At 35.3% G+C, this 20,074-nt stretch overlaps 1 protein-coding gene across 1 annotated transcript in view; it reads left to right on the top strand.

The window, feature by feature from the left end:
* Window positions 1-20,074, top strand: part of LOC123558913 (multiple epidermal growth factor-like domains protein 8) — a 95,876-nt gene that overhangs the window by 36,684 nt on the left and 39,118 nt on the right. Inside the window, exons 8-15 of the mRNA XM_053525719.1 lie at window positions 2,999-3,220; window positions 3,827-4,052; window positions 8,415-8,677; window positions 16,672-16,781; window positions 17,235-17,512; window positions 18,026-18,254; window positions 19,169-19,401; window positions 19,719-19,860. Of these exons, the coding sequence (XP_053381694.1) occupies window positions 2,999-3,220; window positions 3,827-4,052; window positions 8,415-8,677; window positions 16,672-16,781; window positions 17,235-17,512; window positions 18,026-18,254; window positions 19,169-19,401; window positions 19,719-19,860 (1,703 nt within the window). The remainder of the gene's footprint in view (window positions 1-2,998; window positions 3,221-3,826; window positions 4,053-8,414; window positions 8,678-16,671; window positions 16,782-17,234; window positions 17,513-18,025; window positions 18,255-19,168; window positions 19,402-19,718; window positions 19,861-20,074) is intronic.

Here is a 20,074-nt window from a genome sequence, read left to right on the forward strand (position 1 = left end):
CCAGATTTTATCCAACCCGGAGTACATGTCAATGGCGTCCATTAAAACGAAAGTAGAAACAAACGTAATTCAGTCTGCAAAAACATCTTTGAATTAAAGTCATTCGTAATTTTAATAGTCTGTATGGGTTATTTACGATATATTTTATTGAAAGTAACCGCTATTGGTTGAAAAGCCGCCGATATTGATATTTTTTATCCATTTTGTTCGTTCGTAACAGATGCACGTAATTTTGCGAGAGCTACGGTCAGAAAATTGGCCCGAAAAAAAAAACTGCTGGCAATGTTCTGTCGTATAGGTCGCAGGAACTTTTTCAGGCAGCAGAATGGGTAGAAAAAGTGCGACCTATACACACTGAAATACGGTAATTTCAGCCAAATAATGCAGTCAACGTCGTTTTTGACCAATTTTACCCCTTTCCGTATACAGTTTTTGATATAAACAATCATTCCTCCACTAGATCGCTTAGCCCTTTGATTCTGAAATCTACGGAAAGAATGAATAGGCTTATCATATCCGTCAATATTAATTTTTGAAGATTTTGACGTCCACGTTTCATTGAGACAAATAATGTGATTGCCAGAAATAACTTCTAGAAAGTCTTCGTTCTCCTTTTTTAGATTTGTGAGTCCCTCTACATTCCAACAAAGAATACCTAGGGATTTCTCGCTTACTCCCTATGTCGTCCTTCTTGCGCCCTCCACCCTCGCTTTGTCGCCAAATATCTGTGTTTCTTCCAGGTGTAATTGCCCATCTATATACAGTTTGTCCCATGAAATATAGGCTTTTCTCCCCTTTGATTTCGCTTCCTTCATAATTGGGACTAAAGATCGCCTTTTCTCCAAAATTTCTTTCGGATACTGCGGGCTTACTCCGAAATCTGTTCCTTTCAAATTTGGTGCTGATTTTCTCACCGACTCTTTGCCCTCATATGGTTCGAATTTAACTAATATGGGTCTTGTTTTCCTAAGGTCATATCTACCTATCCTTTGGGCAGATTCCACCTTTATTGTTTCTTTAGCATCTTCTATTTTCATATGATCTTGAACTATTTCCAAGATTTTGTCTCTACACTTGTCGTTAGTTTCATCTCGGTCTTCTGGTACCTTATAAAACATCAAGTTATTTTGTAAGTCCTTCACCTTCATTTTCATCAAAGTTGACTGGAACTCATCCTCTCTCTTCTTTTGTTGCACCTGGTAGCCCTCAAGCTTTTTCACCAAGGTCTCTATTTCTTTCTGTTTCTGTTTAAGCGTATCCGAGCTATTAGAATCAAAGGTCCTGCTTTTCTCAATCTCTGCTACCGTCGTTTCCATAACTGTCACCCTTTGCTCTAGTGTATCCATTTTAACCGTTATATTATTCATTGACACTTGTATTTTGTCCAGCTGACCCAGTTTTGTATCAATGCAATCAAGTCTTTGTAGTATCAATGACATTGTCTGGTCAGTACTCACGACCTGTTGATTTGGATATAATGGTGGCCCATTTGCCGATGGCGTACATGGCTTACCTGGCGTACCTTGAAAACTAGGTTGTTGCATATTTTGAAAGTTATTAGGAGACCATTGATTCATCATTTGTTCCATATTTTGATTCATGTTGTGTTATTAAGGATGTACCTGTCCTATATTAAGCATATTCTGTCCATTTTGCACATTGGTAGGTGACAAATAACTTGGAGATACATAATTCTGTGCCATAATTGGCCTCTTTGCCGGTGTCTCTTTATCGTTTGGAGAGTTTTTGTCCTTTTTACGCTTGTTATTACCCATTAAAAATAATTAAGATAAATCCTTTTCACTGAAGTACAGTCTGTTACACTTAAATCCAATATTCTATATTCCATGAACATGTAAAATCTATTTTTCTAGAAAAATACACTAGCTCAAAATTTTTACATCCATTTCTGTACCGTAGTAGGCATAGGAAAAAGAGATCAATATAATTGCACCTTTACTAATCCTACCAGGTGTTCTGTATTACAAAAGTGCTTCTATTGTGACATTTTGATACAAGCAAAACTGTATTATCTGCACTATAAAATACTTACTGGTTTTTTATTTTATTGTCTGCATGTTAAAAGTTAATTTTTACCATAAGTAAGTTGACAAAACCATAGGAACCAGTGGTTCAGGGGTAAATCAAACACATATTAATAACTCCTGAACGATTTTGTTGTGCAAAAATGTATAATATTGTGTCTTAAACCGTTTTCGTTTTCGACTCTATTGTGTAATTGCAAGGGAAATAAACTAATAAATATCTCTGCTTTAAAGTACTAGCCCAAGGCAAGAGTTGACATTCTTTGCGGATCACAACTTTGAATTAAATATTAAAATTTCTGTTATTGATATTAGCAAAACTATCAAACATTGTACATTTGTGAAATCATTTTTGTTAATTTCAAGGACTTGTAAATCAATTTCTAGACTTTATTTAATGTATTTCTATCAATGAAAATGTTAGGGTCTATCTCTACTATATGCATGCGCAGATTACTAGATTAATTAATTTGCATTTAACCTTTAGCCTGCTGTGATTCTGTCTTTGCGACCAGTGCAGACCAAAGTCAGCCTACACATCCATGGTCTGCACTATTCGCTGTTCTGTCAGTAAATGTTCAGTGAGCACCCCATTGATAAACAAGTGGTACTGCCCAAATTGAAAGACCGACCAGTCTATTTTAAAAATTTAGCAGGCTAAAGGTTAATGAATGCATTGAATTGATTGGCAAAAATTCTGCAACATTAATCATAGTTTTATAAACTTTTAACATTAATATCTGATTGATAAAGACAGAAAAATTTAATAAAGGTTAAATGAAGTAGATATTCCCTATAGTCAATGGCTTAAGCTCTAAATTTTCTTGGTTGATGTCTTGAGAGACTGATTTAATAAGGGTTTTATTTAATATGCAAGAAAACGTAAACATTTGTAGAAAGATGGTTGCTCTGTGGAGGTGTTGTCATCATAGGTTATATTTTTCCTGTTTCAGGTTAAGATAATCCGTGAGACTGAAGAGAGTGAACAATTTCGACATATCTACGTTAATAAGAACAAAAATTACCTTGATATTATCAGCTGGATGGGCTTTATACACCCACTGAATGCTACAATCAAAATTATACAGGACTCTGTGATATATGGTCTCAAACTTGTGTCAGAAAACATCTCTGTTAGAATGTCGCTCAGTAAAGATGCCAATGCAAGTAATAAAGTAAGTATGTGTCTGTATATCGGGTAGTCTTATGTGGGCATATGGCTTAGCAAAGATGATGTCACGGGTGTTTTAATTTGGGTTTCACACAGCCAGACCTGAGTCATGACCCTTGACTTAGTCAAAAATATGCATACATTAAGAGGGATTGGGGGAACCAGTGTCCTATGGACACACATCTAGTTGAAGATCATCGTTATGCATTATTATAAACATAAATGATTGATGCGGAAGTCATTTGAATTGCATTGACTGAAGTAGGTTTCAACTGCCTATTAAAGCAAAGTTAGTATTAGAAGGGAAACTGGAGAAAAAGCCTTGAGCATTTCTAATGTGATTTACAGTTTAATCATTTTGTTTCATTGGCAAGAATGTTCAGGTTTCCATCAAAATGGCTGTTCCGTAGAGGCATGGATTCATGAATTTCACATTTTAAAGATAGGACAAATGAGAATTTTATTTGCTCTTTCGGAGGAAGGCCAATGGCCATGAAATTTTATCTCTTCACAAATGAAGTGATTTCTTAGTTAGAAGTTTGCAGTATAGAAGATTGTTACATCATAAAAAATATGTCTCACGTGTTTTTTTCTCAATCTGTCATTCCAGGAGACTGTACAAACCTTAACAGATACAGAAACAACCGGTAAACCATCGGAGAAAGAATTCAATTATCGTGAAGATGGCACACTTCTATTTCCGAACCGTAGCCGTGGCAACAAATACTATGTGGAGATCATAGGAAAACACAAATATCCAAAATATTCCGAGAAAATGACACTGAGTTCACAAATGTACAATCTGAAATTAAAATGGAATGGTCGTGGAACTCAGGGTAAGTCACTTTAAAAGATAGACGACAGTTTGGATATTTGATAGAAGTTAAAATATTTACCAGAAGTTAACATAGTTTTCTCATGTTTACTGTTCTGTCAAGTTAATGATGGTCACTTACAACAAGAGTTTGAAATTGGTTCACTCTGATAATGTGCATAAAAGATTGTATAAAGATTAGAGACCTTACTTGTAATTACAAGAAAAAATATTTATGGTATGAACGTTTAATTTGGTTGCTGATTTGTTTGATATCTAGGCATAATAAATAGATGGCTTTTTGTATTCTATAAATAGAAACTTGAATAATCTTAAAAGGTCTGCATTTCATGTTCTTCATGTCTTAAACATTCACATATTCGTGAACTGTGCTAAATCAATAAAGAGGCTAGTATGACTGTAGTCCCAATGACATATGTTACAGTGCAATGATTCTTTAATGAAAACGTTATTAAAACATCAGTCACATACCTTGTGAATATTAATTGAAATTAACAAAAATTCTCCTGAGAGCATTAGAGTAATAGAAATGGCACTCATTGATGGTAATTATCCCCCGCCGATGAAATCGGGAGGGGGGTATTGAAATGGCGTTGTCCGTCTGTCACGTCCGTGCGTCCCTGTGTGCGTGCGTGCGTCCGTCCGTCCGCAGCCATTTCTCAGTAACTAGCCGGTAGAATTTCATGAAACTTGAAATAAACATGAATCAACATACTGCAATGATGCCCGTCAAGTTTTTTTTTGGATTGGTCAATTTCCCTTAGAGTTATTGCCCTTGATTTAATGAAAAATGCCCAAAAATGTCCGTCCGCAGCCATTTCTCAGTAACTAGCAGGTAGAATTTTATGAAACTTAAAATAAATATGAACCAACATACTGCAATGATGCCCATCAAGGTTTTTTTTGGATTGGTCAATTTCCCTTAGAGTTATTGCCCTTGATTAAATGAAAAATCCACATCTGCAGCCATTTCTCAGTAACAAGCTGGTGGAATTTCATGAAACTTAGAATAAATATGAACCAACATACTTCGATGATGTCTGTCATTTTTTTTTTTCAATTGGTCAATTTTCCTTAGAGTTATTGTCCTTTAATTGTTTGAAAATCTACAGATTTGTACATAACAAACCAACCAATTGGTAGAAATTCATAAAACTTCTTTCATTCTTTTCCATGAACATTTAGTATAAACATGTGAAGTTGTGTACCCACACCTGGTCACCACCTTGCCTTCGTCACACCCCCCCCCCCCCCCCCCCCCCCCCCCCAAAAAAAATTAAAAAATTCTTTCCTTTTTATTAGCTCGACTATTCGAAGAATAAGTAGAGCTATCCTACTCACCACGGCGTCGGCGTCACACCTTGGGTTAAGTTTTTCGTACCAGTCCACATTTTGACAAAGTCTTTTGAGATAAAGTTTTGAAACTTTCAACACTTGTTTACCATCATCATGGCCAGTTATAGGCAAGAGCACATAACTCCATCAAGGATTTTGGCTGAATTATGGCCCCTTTTGACTTAGAAATCATGGTTAAGTTTTTCGTACCAGTTCATATTTTGACAAAGTCTTTTGAGATAAAGCTTTGAAACTTTCAACACTTGTTTACAATCACCATGTCCAGTTATAGGCAAGAGCACATAACTCCATCAAGGATTTTGGCTGAATTATGGCCCTTTTTGACTTAGAAAATCCTTGGTTTAGATTGTTTTGTTCTACCAGTTAAATTCCATAGTTTTGATTGTGTTAAATGTGTTTTGTACATCATGGTTTTGAAACTTTAACTTCACTTGTTTAGTATAATAGTCTCTATCTGTAGGAAAGAGAACATAACTCTGTCATCTATTTTGGCTGAATTGTGGCCCTTTTTGGACTTTGAAATTGGTTCTGTTTTCATACAAGTCCATGTTTTGTCAAAACTATTTGACATATGGCTTTTAAACTTTGAACACTTGTTTATCATTATGATTTCCATCTGTAGGCAAGAGTACATAACTATTTTTACTGAATTATGGCCCTTTTTGGACTTTGAAATTGGCTCATATATTGCCATTTAGTGCAAGACTTATCGAAATCAAAGTAATACAGGAACAGTGTTTGTCTAATCTATTTATTTCTTTTGTCTGAATATCCGTGGAAATATTTTGACCCCATTCTTCAATCAATTCTTCGAATAGTTGAGCGCGCTGTCATCAGACAGCTCTTGTTATTTTTATTTTCAAACCTTCCATGAATATTTATCAACATGCAAAGTTGTACTGTTCCCCCACCTCACTCCTCCACCAAGTCATCCCCACCCCCCACTCATCCCAATATTTTTTATAATCTCACCGTCACAAATGACTAAGTGATGCTTTTGTACTCGCCCAGTACCCTCGTCCCGTCTCCCACCGTGCTTCTGTTGCTTAACATTGTTTGGACAATAAAACTTTGTTCTTGTATACCAACTTTCTAGATGTATTTTTTTGGCATCTGAAAAATTGGGTCCAATTTCATTTGCTTGTTCTAGCAAGTTTCCATCACTATGGTTCCACGTGGTCAAAAAACTTTGTTCAGAGTCAAACAAATAGAAAAACCCTTTCACTCGTCTCTGAGCCAGCATATTATTCAAAATATCTACTGAAAATTGGTCAGACAGTCACCTGATGGTTGGTGTTGAAACGTCCACGTGTGGTCCAAAAACAGTCAGTAGGTCTAAAAATGACAAAAATTGTGACCTCCATTGGGCCAATTTTTCATGAAGCATTCTTCAGCGGTATTGTTTCAGAGATGTTTGAGTTTACAGGACTTAAATTGTTCAACTTCGCAAACTGGGTGTTACGTCAGGTGTCAATAACTTAAGATCAACTTAGTCCCTAAAAATAAAAAACTTGACCATTTTAGAGTACCATATTCTCAAATGGTGCATTACTTTCAATGAGCAATTTGAGTTCGAATTGTTTTTCAATCTTGAATTGATATCTATGTAAGTGAAAACTGGTCCAGCGTTAAACAAAGTAGTCAGTAGCTCTAACAAATAAGTAAAAACTTGTATACTTGGATTCTTTTCATGTTATTTTTCTGAAGCTTCATTTATAGAATTTGGTCTAAATGTACGACTTGAAATATAATCAATTTCTAAACTCGCGTCATGTTTGGTCAAACCTAATCATAGATTTGAACAGAATTAAACCTTTCAACTTAACCATATTTCTCAATCGATTTCTGAAAATTAGTCAAAAAATGATTACACCTTAGATGATATCTAGTCACATCTCGAATGTGGGTCAAAAATTCTCAAAAACTGATTTGTATTTTGAAAACTTGTGCCCTCTCTAACTATTTTTTTCAAATCTTCTGAAAATTGGTACAGATGTATGACTTGAACAGATATCTACATTCAATTGAAACTGGTAGTTAAAAACAATCTAGATCTAAAATAGAACACCTTGTGACTCTCTGCCATTTTTAATAGAGATCTCATGTATGAGAATTTCATTGTTACTAGTCAAATCCGAAACTGGGCGCGTGGGTCTAACAGGACAGTAGTTTTAAGGACTTGCATAAACTGTGGACGTTCTAGAGGCCAATCTTGATATGACTGTCGAAAAGGCGAGACATTGTTCAGCATGAAAAGGTTATGTTCGATAAATGGATCTATTGGTCAACAAACACCTTGTAGTAGTAGTTCCGAAAAAATGGAGAAACTAAAACATTTTGTGCTTCATTGAGATATCTTGTTCCAAATGAAACTCTTTGAAACATGTAGATGTTACTTGTTTGATTCCTAGTGCAGTTTCAAGTTTGGGGGTCCACGAGCCTAAAAGACAAAATTAATGATTGTCAAATAAATAGAAAAACCCAATTGGTCCTGTAGCATTGTTTAAGTGCATTCATCAAATTTGCAATATTTTCTTGTCTTTCTAGGGTCACAGAGCTAAAAAATGAAGTCCTTTTCAAATTAATAAAATCACGACTTCATAACTCAATTTGAACACTGGTAACTATGGGATAGGGAGCGCTCTCAGGAGCCTGTGGTCTCCTGTCATGTACTTTTTTCTAGTTAATATTTTATTTTCAATAGAATTTGATATTTTTGCTGTGAACCAATGATCAATCAAATCGATGTTATCGTACCTGCACCAATGTATGCTACCCCCTGTTCCACCAAAAATAGCATCATTTCTGTTATTGATTTTGACAAATAAATTATTTGCTTCTTAGTAATATCCTTAACTTTTTGCCAGATATTTTTTTTTGCCATTCCTGACCACAAACCCTTTTCGGCGGGGGATACCAATTCATCGAATTTGCTTGTTTTAGAATGTTTCCATTCACCTTCATGCTTACCATACTTGTTGGTTGCAATATAAGATCTTTTTTTCAGGAAAACCAGAGATAAAGAATTATCACCCTTTTCACTTCGAGTTCCTTGAGCCTTACAGCAATGGTAACTGTAGCAAACATATCAACTGTCTGTCGTGTATGACAGACACACTCTGTGGTTGGTGTGAACCGTCCCATCTGTGTGTGCCCAGAAATACAAGTATAGACATGTGTGTTGGAGACAACATGACAAAAATTATGATAACAGAGCCATCCATGTGTCCAACTTGTGCTGATCATGTTGAATGCAGTTCTTGTGCAGCGGTATGTGTTCCACACATTCAGAGTTAACTTGTTTGAGGTTTACAGGACTTAAATTTGTTTTAAACTCAACTTACTGTCTAAATCATGAGAAGTTTGTTACTAGTCAGTGTTGTCAGAGGTTATACTTTCTTTCATTTAATTGATCAGAATCTTAACCGTTACCCAGCTAAATTACTATAATAAACTTGTCCATTTTTAGCTCCACTATTCGGAGAATAGGGGGGTGCTATTCTACTCGCGCTGGCGTCAGCATGAGCTTGGTTGATGTTTTTCGGCAACCTTTGTTTTTCTGTCATATCTTTGTTACTATTGCTTATATCTTACTGTAAGTGTATATAAACATTGTCCAGCGTACAAACAAAGTATGTGCAGGTGCTGGGCCCATTATACCCAAGATCAAGGTAACAAAGTTGTTATACTTGGAATTATTTTCATGTTAATTCTTTTTGAAAGCTTCATTTATAGACATGTCTTTGGTACTTTAAAAGATAATGACTTGAAATTAAAAAATATTTCTTTATAATCATCATCTGCATGTTTGGTTACAATCCCCGTAACTCTAATTGTATTTTTGACAGAATTATGCCCCTTTCATACTTAAAATTTTTTTGGCAATCTTCGCTTTCTGTATATAACTTTAGTACAAGATAAAGACTTGAAACTTAAAATGTATCTTTATCATCATCATCTGTATGTGTGGTAACAATTCCCATAACTCTGATTTGTATTTTTGACCAAATTATGCCCCTTTCTTACTTATTTTTTTTGACAAACTTCGTTTTCTGGACATAACTTTGGTACTATATAAGATAATGACTTGAAACTCAAAATATATCTTTACCATCATCATATAAATGTGTAGTAACAATCCCAATAACTCTTATTTGTGTTCTTGACAGAACTATGCCCCTTTGTGTATCTTCCTTTTAAAGTAGAGGTCTCTTACTGAGACATATAATTTTTACTGTCAAATCGCTGAATAGTGGAGCGCGCTGTCTTACGGACAGCTCTTGTTCAATTTGGACTGTGCCATTAACTGTTAAAAGGGATCAGGTTTGCAGGCTAATCTTGATATGCACTGGTCGAAAAGGCAGAATCAGTCGTGTTCAGCATGAAAAGGGTTATGTATCTGTATTAAATGAAATATTTTTGTAACATAAGCACCTTGTGGAAGAGTAGTGTTCCACTGTTAATAAAATTGTGTCAGGAATACCTAATAGTAACATTTATGTTGTTCATTGATGTATCTTGTATGCCTTAAAAATAGAAAAGCTGCTTTGAAGACCAGCTGTAGTATTTTTGTTTGATCCCTGTTGAGGTTGTTCAGACGTTTTGCTTGGCTCCTTTCAGGGCCACCAGAGCTAAAAATAGACAAATATTTAAATGACTTCTTAATAACTGATAGAAAGAACTTCACAAAATTGGTCTGTAGCATTGTTGTAAAGTGCCTTCTCAAATTTGTTCAAATGGATTTGCTTGGTCCTTTCTAGGGGTCACCAGAGCTAAAAACTGAAACTTTTAAATGATATATTTTCAACGATCTTGATCTTGTATGGACTTCTCTAACATAATTATAAACAACCTGGCTAACCTAGTGGTAGGGCACCTGCTTCGGGTGCAGGAGGCTGTGGGTTGGCTCACTGGTCACGTCGTACCAAAGGTTTGAAAAATGGTTCTAGTGGCTAGAATACTGGCCAGAACCCTTTATGGGTTCTAGAGTTAGAATTTGATATTTTTGCTTGTGAACACAATAGATACAACATTTGCAATCAGCTGTAATCAAACTTGCACACAACTTGTATTGGCATAATCTCTGGGTTCACTTTGAAAACTGGCCAGATCCTGTTATGGGTTCCAGAGTTATGGCCCCCTGAAGGTCCAAAATTTGCTATTCTGTCTTTTGCAGTCATATAGAGACTTCATTTATGGTTTGATTTGATACAAACTTGCAAAATATCTTCAACAACAATAAATCTTGGATTCCATGATGAATCTGTCATAGGTTCCGGAGTTAATTTTATATCTGATTACCTCTCCTGATTTCAATCAAAATGGATTTATATCAGTAAGTACTTATAGGACTCATTTGAAATTTCAGTATTGTCATTAGTTGGACTGAGACAATCAGGATAGATAACTATGGACTGATTTTATGTCAAATTACCTCTCTTTATTTCAAATTAAAATGGGTATATCATGGTAACTAACGAAGATACTAATCTGAAATTTCATTTATGTCATCAGATTGACTTGGACAATCAGTGAAGATACATCTTGACTGAATTTATGACAAATTACACGGGTATGAAACGTTGCCTGCGGCACAAAATGTGCCGCACTGAAATGAAGGCATCGCGCCTCCGGCGGCGCAGGCATTGCGCAGGATGTTTACAAAAATAACGAGCAAGGTGAGTAAAATTGAATGTTTTTGGTTATTGTCTTTTTACAGTAAAAACTTTTTAGAAATCGGGGAATGCAGCGGGATGAAGTTGTGTCTTGCCGACAAATCCATGCCCAATTTGTGAACAAATATGTAATATTGTTATTTTGCGCGTGTTTTTCATCGGATACAGTAACGTGAAAATTACAAAAGCAGTGAATATTCAGAGTCATTTCACCTCCTGCTGGAAAAGAAATGATGTATTTCTGCAGTATGTCATATAAAGACATGATATCTGATCGATTGAGATAAAATACATGCCTAGGAAAAGGCATATCCCCTCGTTCTGCCGACTTTTCAGTCCAGTGCCGCAGGCATCTCGATGGTGCCGCAGACATCGTGAGAGGCGCAGTCATCTTGAATATTACTCACACTAAAGCTGTGAGTAAATCAATTATTCTCTAATCTCAATTATCAGAACAAAAAACAGATTCAGTATAGGTGTAGACTATGTATTTTGACAGCAAATGTCATTACATCTTTCGCGGAGTAAATGTAACATTTCTATAGCGTGGATTTCCTCTTGTTGTACCCATCAGGCTTTGGCATGGAACGAAACTAACACATACATTTAATAATCGTACAAACGTGTTATTCAAAACTAAAATACTCAGCTTTCCGAAACTATTATTTAAAATTATGATTCTAAATGTATATTATTCATGTTTTTGAATCCAAATGAATAGTGTAATTAATTATTCTTAAGTCGGATCACAATAATTCTTATTTTATAAAGGGATAAAGCTATAACTCAAATATACCCATGGTCCATTAAATAGTTTAGTTCAGCTTCAAATAAGGGAGGGTGGGTGGGTCCTGATGTGTATTGCTGTCAAAATTCTAGCTACACCTGTGTAACGCTTAAATACCCCCGAATTACCACGAAAACCCCGTTCTAAATTCCCGCCAAACAAGATCAATAAATTACCGTACAGCCTGATAATTTCGAAACGAGAATAATTTCACCTATTGTAGTCAGTAGTACGTGTAATTTCGACCTTCTAACATGTATTGAAGTACAAAAATATCAATAACAATGTTGTTCCTCCAGTTATTATAGTAGTAAGACAAATCTTCTCAATCAGAACTTTGTAATATAAATAGCTATTTTAAGAAGTTTGCAGTATTTTTTCTTTCTGTGTTTGGGAATGGGGCCAGGGAAAATCATGTCATTTTGTATCAAGTTGGGATTACATACGAACGAAGAATATTTAAAACGATACTGTTCCCAAGTTTTGTGTAGAAAAAAACCAATGAAAAAATGTCCAAAATGGGGCTTAACTTGTTCTAATCATTTCTGAAATTCTACAAAAATATTAACGTATTTTACTCACTCTTTGTCGTTGAACTATGATTTAGGTCTGTGCACTGACTGTACACATAAAGTTTTCGTCTGATCATAAGGTGAAATGATTTTCTTTTTCCTTTTTATATACACTAAATGCATGTACATCCATCTGAAAATATAAACAAAATATTTAACTATGGATAACTTCATTGCTTCTTTTCCACACAAAACTTGGGAACGGTATCGTTTTAAGGGAAGTTTCATGTTTTTACGTTTTTTGTTTTCTTTTTTTGCGTTTCTTTTCTTCGGAAAGCCCCTAAACAGTGATATTTCGCCATTTTTTTGGGGGGTTTGGGGAAGGGCGAAATTCAGCTCATCGCTTATCAAAATAGTACGCCCAAACTGTAAAAAAAAAAAAAAGAAAAAAAAGAAAAGAAACATAACTTGATGCTGAAACTGAAACAAAAACATCAAAACTGGTTGAAAACTGACAAAAGTTATGACAGTTTTTGTGCTCAAATGCTGGTTTTCATACCTTGCTTTGAACTAAGCATCAATAATTGTTACAAATGGGAATGTTTGGTAATTGAATATTGTTTTTCAGGAGAAAATAATCCTGATTCGATACAAAATGACGTGATTTTCTCAACTGGGAGGCACCTGGTCCCATCCCCCAAAAGAGCAAGAAAAATATTGCAAACTACTTAAAATAGCTATTTATATTACAAAGTTCGGATTGAGAAGATTTGTCTTACACAATAACTGGAAGAACAACAGTGTTCTGATATTTTTGTACTTAAATACATCTTAGAAGGTCGAAATTACACGTACTACCGACTAAAATAGTATTCAAGATGACTGCGCCTCTCACGATGTCTGCGGCACCATCGAGATGCCTGCGGCACTAGACTGAAAAGTCGGCTGAACGTGGGGATATGCCTTTTCCTTGACATGTATTTATCTTAGTCGATCAGATGTCATGTCTTTATATAGTATACTACAGAAATACATCATTCCTTTTACAGCAGGATATGAAATGACTCGGAATATTCACTGCTTTTGTAATTTTCACGTTACTGTATCCAATGAAAAACACGCGCAAAATAACAATATTACATATTTCTTCACAAACTGGGCATGGATTTGTCGGCAAGACACAACTACATCCCGCTGCATTCCCCGATTTCTAAAAAGTTTTTACTGTAAAAAGACAATAACCAAAAACATTCAATATTACTCACCTTGCTCGTTATTTTTGTAAACATCCTGCGCAATGCCTGCGCCGTCGGAAGCGCAATGTCTTCATTTCAGTGCGGCACATTTTGTGCCGCAGGCAACGTTTCATACCCGTGAAATTACCTCCCTTTATTTTTTTTTGTAAATGAATATACCTGTCAGCTTCTAATGAAACTGGTTTGAAATGCTATTTGTCTTCCGCAGTCACTTTAGATAACATTTATCGATATGAATACTTTATGTATATATTGTTGTAAAGGCTTGTACTCTGTATCTTCTACATGCATATACCAATGCATTATTACCTCCCCTGAATTTATTTTAAGACTCTAGAATTAAAAAGAGAATAAACACCTTTAACGATACTACTGAGTTTAATTTACCTAACATCAACATTGGCACCAATAGTCAGACAGTAAGACAATCTAGTATTACTATTAGTAAGTGGCAGATATGGCCGTGTGAAATGATATGCTGGATAATGTTTCATAAATTGTAAAACCCCAGGCTATATCAAAATTGTAAAAAACGACGTCGAGCAAGCAAGCATATGTGTTATTTCACCTCTTCAAGATTCAAGGTTTTAATGGAAACATTTAAATCGTGACACTAGGAATTACGCTAGATTGTTTCTATTTACGGGCAAAACCTAGTTCACAACAAAACCGTGTCATAAAACCAAATTACGTTACAAACACATTTAACCATACCACGGACGCATAAAATTATAGTCAACGGGTAGTAACAAAACTTCACCACGATATCACCTGTACATTATATAATATTAGTTTCACAGACAACAGATCGATCGCAGATCAGAACCGTCCACAGGGTGCAAGTGGACGATTCCTCATGATCATGGATTTATTAAACAGTCAATCGCTGATTGACTAGAACCGGCCACACGGTTCCTCATGAACATGGAACTCGTCAAGATAACTACATACACAGTCAATCGCTGATTGACTAGAACCAACATTAACAATTTATACAGTCAACGTATACACCGATGACTAGAATCGACCGTGGCGAGCAATTGATAACTTAAATTTACCATAACCTATTTATACTGATGCCGTATACAGTAAACCGACATACCGACACGATAACGAGTACGTCAACTTCGTAACACGATTGAAAATACTTGTAATGATGTATAAGCAAGTGAATAACGGCATTGGGCTACCCAAGATCTGTGTCCTGAAAGGAGCACCTTAAGTGAATCCCAAAGCCGCAACTCACTTCATGAAAATATTATACTAATGTTTTTAAAAATGACCAAACCACACTTGCCTGCTCGAGTAAAAATTATCACACGACTAGATGTAAAATTCAGAATTACATCATATGATTTACAAAATTTACACACTGAAATTAATCTCATGTTTTTCAAAATATACGTTTACAGAAATACACAATATTCATACAGTTCACACACTTCAAGCACCTGTATAGCTTGAATAAACAGTTTATATTTTACACTGATATATAGTCCAAACCAACACTTCAGTGACATATGATTCAAGCACCATTTGGATCCGTAGTTCATATTTGTTTAACACATAAACTAAACCAACAGTTAAAATTTCAATCCCGGCTTAGTCTTGATCGACAGTTTATAGAGTTGAAGCACATAATCTGGGCCAAATGTACAGTTCATACTTCAAGCACATAATAATGACCCACATATAATGTATTCGGAGCAAATACACCTTTAAACTAGATTGTCTGAATGTTAAGTATGAAGTTAACGAAAGTAGACTTCAAAATGTCAATTGTTTGCCGTCACACCATCATCCTATGTAAGCCAGTTACAATTTGCAGGAGTATCTGTTCCCGAAAGAGATCCTGACATAATGATGTTGATTTAGGTGTAGCTTCTTTACAACTGTCTATAAATGGTGCCATCTCATTTCATCATACAGTATAGTCTGCAATGTAAATTAACTTCGGCAGAACACAATGTAATATCATACTGTATTATAATCATATTATAACAACTTATACAAGTCTAAATTTCATGAATATATGTCTGTACTTTGACACATTAAAAACTTACAAAACAGCTAAATTAATCTTCTTTAATTGTTAAAGGGTGTGGTGGGTGGGTTTATAAATTTTTAGTATGACGACTCTCGATCAGCTGATCAGAACAGAAAAGGATGGAGAAAACCGAAGACCGGTATTTATTAGCCTATACCGGAAGTCAGCGAAATAGAAACAAAACAACAATCTGATCCCCTCGGCTTTTATGGTGATAACTCAACAAAAACGTTTCTGCCGCAAAAATAAATATTATTATTTTTTAATCAAAAATAATAAGTCTTATTAAAATGGATTTATTTCAGTTGGAATTTATTGAACTCATTTGAAATTTCATTATTGTCATTAGTTGGACTGAGACAATCAGGGTAGATAACTATGGACTGATTTATGTCAAATTACCTCCCCTTGTTTCAAATTAAAATGGGATTATCTCTGTAACCAATAAAGATACTGATCTGAAATGTCATTTATGCCATCAGAAGGACTCGGACAATCAGGGTAGATAACTTAAGACTGAATTTATGACAAATTACATCCCTTTATTATATGTAAATGAATATATCTCAGCAGCATCTAATGAGGTTGGTTTTTAAATGTTATTTCAGTTTTCCAGGGTAAGGAATAGTAATGTTAGTACAAAAATGCAGCATTTGAGCCTAGGACCCTCATACTTGGTATGGAGATTGACCCCGACTAGTATGTGACCCATAGGTCAAAAGGGACTGTTACAAGAAAATATGTATCCTGATGATATTTAATGTGTATGCCTATGTGATCTGTGTCTAAACTTGATCTTATCATAAAGAGCAATGGTACTCAGTTGAGCGATATAAGGCCATCATGGACCTCATGTATTTTCATGCTAGCAAAATTTGTACTTCCATGCTTGCAATGTCTGCTTTATAAATTTTGTATTTTGATGCTTACTTGATCTGTGATATGAATTTTGATCTGCAATAAGAGTTTGTATTTTCATGCTTACAGGATCCGCGATGTGAATGGGTTAAGGACTATGTATACTGTGTGAGACGAGGCCGTGCAGAGGAGGAAGATGTTGCAAGACATGTGTCAGAATGTCCTCTAAGCTGCCATCAGTAAGATTTTTTGCTAACTATTTGATACTAAAGATAAAAATTAGAAAAAAGGCTTTTTTTTACTTTACAAAACAACCTACTGCTTTCTTAAGGAGAAATTGCAGCATGAAAAATCCTCAAAAGGGGAAACCCAAATTTGAAACATGAGACATGGAATTTCATAACGGACAAATACAAATTGGCAAGTACTGGCATCTGATGAGAAGTCTTTTTTGGACTTTCAACTATTATATTAGTTGGTATTTTAAAACTTGTTTAGTCAATAATTTTTTTAAAAGAAAAGTAATTTGCTGTGATGAACATATATTGTGACATTTGGCTCTCTCATTGTGTAGTCTATCTCTCGGGTTGTTGTAGTAGGTAGAGATAGAAAGTTCAATTTTATCTTTGAAAATATAAATTATGGAGATGCTGCATTCTTCTTGTTATTTAAAGTATTGATTGTATTTACAGACGAACAACATGTAGCACTTGTTTGAACATTATTGAATGTGCCTGGTGTGAAAATCTGCGTACCTGTCTGCCATTCTCTGACTATGTCTCCCGACACCGCCATGGACAGTGCACAGAATGGATAGATAGTGAGGTTGCCAATAGCAACAATCCTTATACATGCAGGAACTGTACATCTCTCAAGACCTGTGACATGTGCCTGCAGACTTTCAGTTGTGGTTGGTGTGGCAACAGTGTTAATCCAACTATAGGTGTCTGCTACGAGGGTGATTTTAACGGTATGTTATCTTACTCACTTCCCTTACACCAAGATTTACATTCATGTTACTGCCAACGTTATAGTATAGAGTAATAGAAATGGCACTCATATTGATGGTACGTTACTGTATTAAATAGTAGCAATATAGTCATCTGTACTTTACATTGTAATTAAGTCTGTATATAACCTTGGTAGAAATGAAATTACTTTCAAGCAGCCTTTGTTTTTCTTTTCTCTTTCCATATACATGAAAAGAGCTGATAGAGTACATATAGGCCCCTTTGTTTCGCTTACCTAATATTAAATGAGTTTGATAAATAGATATTTACACAAACATGTTCAGCATACAAATAGATGACAGCACAATATACAATGTACTAGGTATTTCTCCTCCATGCATTTTGATGTATTTTTGTGAGTGTACTCATTGTGCTGTCTGTGATTTGAAGCAATTAGATTAGAAATAGATAAGCACTTAAGTTATTGCTTGAAGGACGTATGGTAAGAAAGTGTTTATTGTATATATTTCAAGGTCCGTACACAGACGGTAGTTGTTCTTCACTGATATCATCAGTATATCCGAACGTGAGTGTATCTCATTCGGCTGATTGGTCATACAGTACATGTCCTGATGTTGAGGAATGTCTGCTTGGTATGGCCATGTGTCATCCAAATGCCACATGCATCAACACACCCACTTCATATGACTGTAAATGTAATAGAGGATTCAATGGCAATGGTAGAGATACCTGCACTAAAACGTAAGTATTGTTTAAAGACTAATTTTGTTTAGTTCATAGTTACTACTGTAACTATTACTACATTTATTCATAGTAGGATGTTTCTAATATACACTGCCTCGATAGCCTAGTGGTAGAGTGTCCGCTTGGAGTGCGAGAGGTCTTGGGTTTGATCCCAGGCTGCGTCATACTAAAGACGTGAAAAATGGTACCAGTAGCTCCCTTGCTTGAAGCTCAGCATTAAAGGCGTATGCTAGAATTCCCTGTATATGAGATGGGCGAAAATTTTCCCAATATCAGAATTTCTTTAAACTTTGGATATTGAAGGACAATCATCTAAGAAACAAAAAAATGCAATAAAAATCATAGGTCACCGGATTCGAAAAAGAGTTATCTGCCCTTGAAAACGTCATTTTGGGGGGAAATGCCGTTTGCAAGGGCAGATAACTCTTTTTCGATACCGGTGACCTATGATTTTTATTGCATTTTTTTGTTTCTTAGATGATTGTCCTTCAATATCCAAAGTTTGAAGAAATTCTGTTATTGGGAAAATTTTCGCACCAAATTCTAGCATACGTCCTTAAAAGGGAAACTGGCTTCATTTCACTCATACCCTCGTGTCGATGGATTCCATCAGAAATGAGGTGTCTAGAGCGATTAATATAAGTTGTAGAACTTGCTTCACAATCGACCTTAAATGAATTATGTAACTAGATTATAATTAATGTCTGCTCCCTAAACATTATTGTGAAAATTCAATCAAATCTTTATGCCCCGGTACATATAAATGTTTGTGGTTTTGAACATCAAAATGGGGTTTTATAAATGTTAAATTTTGCCCGATTGTTATTTTTGTGATATTTTAAGGAAATCTTACAGTTACGATTTCTGTAGAAGTGTATAGTGTTAAAGTCCTCATTGTTATGTTCAAACAGTTGCTTCTATAAATGTGTACATGGAGAGTGTTTGGAGGAAGACGACGGGGAATTTTATTGCGACTGTGACATCGGCTGGACCGGCAATGACTGTGGGACTGACTGTAAGTGTAATGGACACAGCATGTGTGAGAATGGTACAGGGAAATGTGACTACTGCATCAACGGTACCACAGGAAAATTCTGCGATCAGTGTCTCACTGGACACCATGGTGACCCAACTAAACCTGAAGGTATGTAAATGATTCAGCGTTTACAGTATGCATTGTGCGTATGCATTGAATATAAAGTGCTATAAGTAAACTAGTTAGTTGTTACTTACAGAATCCTTGAAAAATTAATTTTCTGTTTAAGATTTATTTTGATTAGAAATTTAAGGTAATGCGACAAAATTATAAGAATTCAATATTGTAGCCCCTTTTATTTTGTTGTTAAATGACTATGACTTTTTATTCTTTATTTTGTCAGAGTGTTTCTCTTGTCAGTGTAGTAATTGTTTATTTTGTCAGAGTGTTTTTCTTGTCAGTGTAGTAATTGTTTATTTTGTCAGGTTGTGAACCATGTCAGTGTAATAAGCATGGTAACAAGAGTAGAGGGTTGTGCCACAATGAGACTGGAGATTGTTTCTGTGTTGACAATACCGAAGGCTTTGATTGTGAGAGCTGTCAGAAAGGTTACTATGGTGACCCCAGGTGTGTAAATCTGTCTTTTTATGATGTCCTTTATACCTTACTTAAATTCTCTTGTTTTAATCTGAGAAACTGTTACAGCTATGATGGAAGGGATAGTACTCTAGGACCTACTTAGTTTTTTTGGAATAATTGTCATTCTTGCAGAAGTTTAGTTTTGTTGAGGTTATTGTAGAACCTGCAGAAATTCAAGTCATATTGTGATTTCCTAGCTTAT

This window comes from Mercenaria mercenaria, chromosome 15, assembly GCF_021730395.1.
Source record: "Mercenaria mercenaria strain notata chromosome 15, MADL_Memer_1, whole genome shotgun sequence".
In the NCBI taxonomy this organism is placed as follows: domain Eukaryota; kingdom Metazoa; phylum Mollusca; class Bivalvia; order Venerida; family Veneridae; genus Mercenaria; species Mercenaria mercenaria.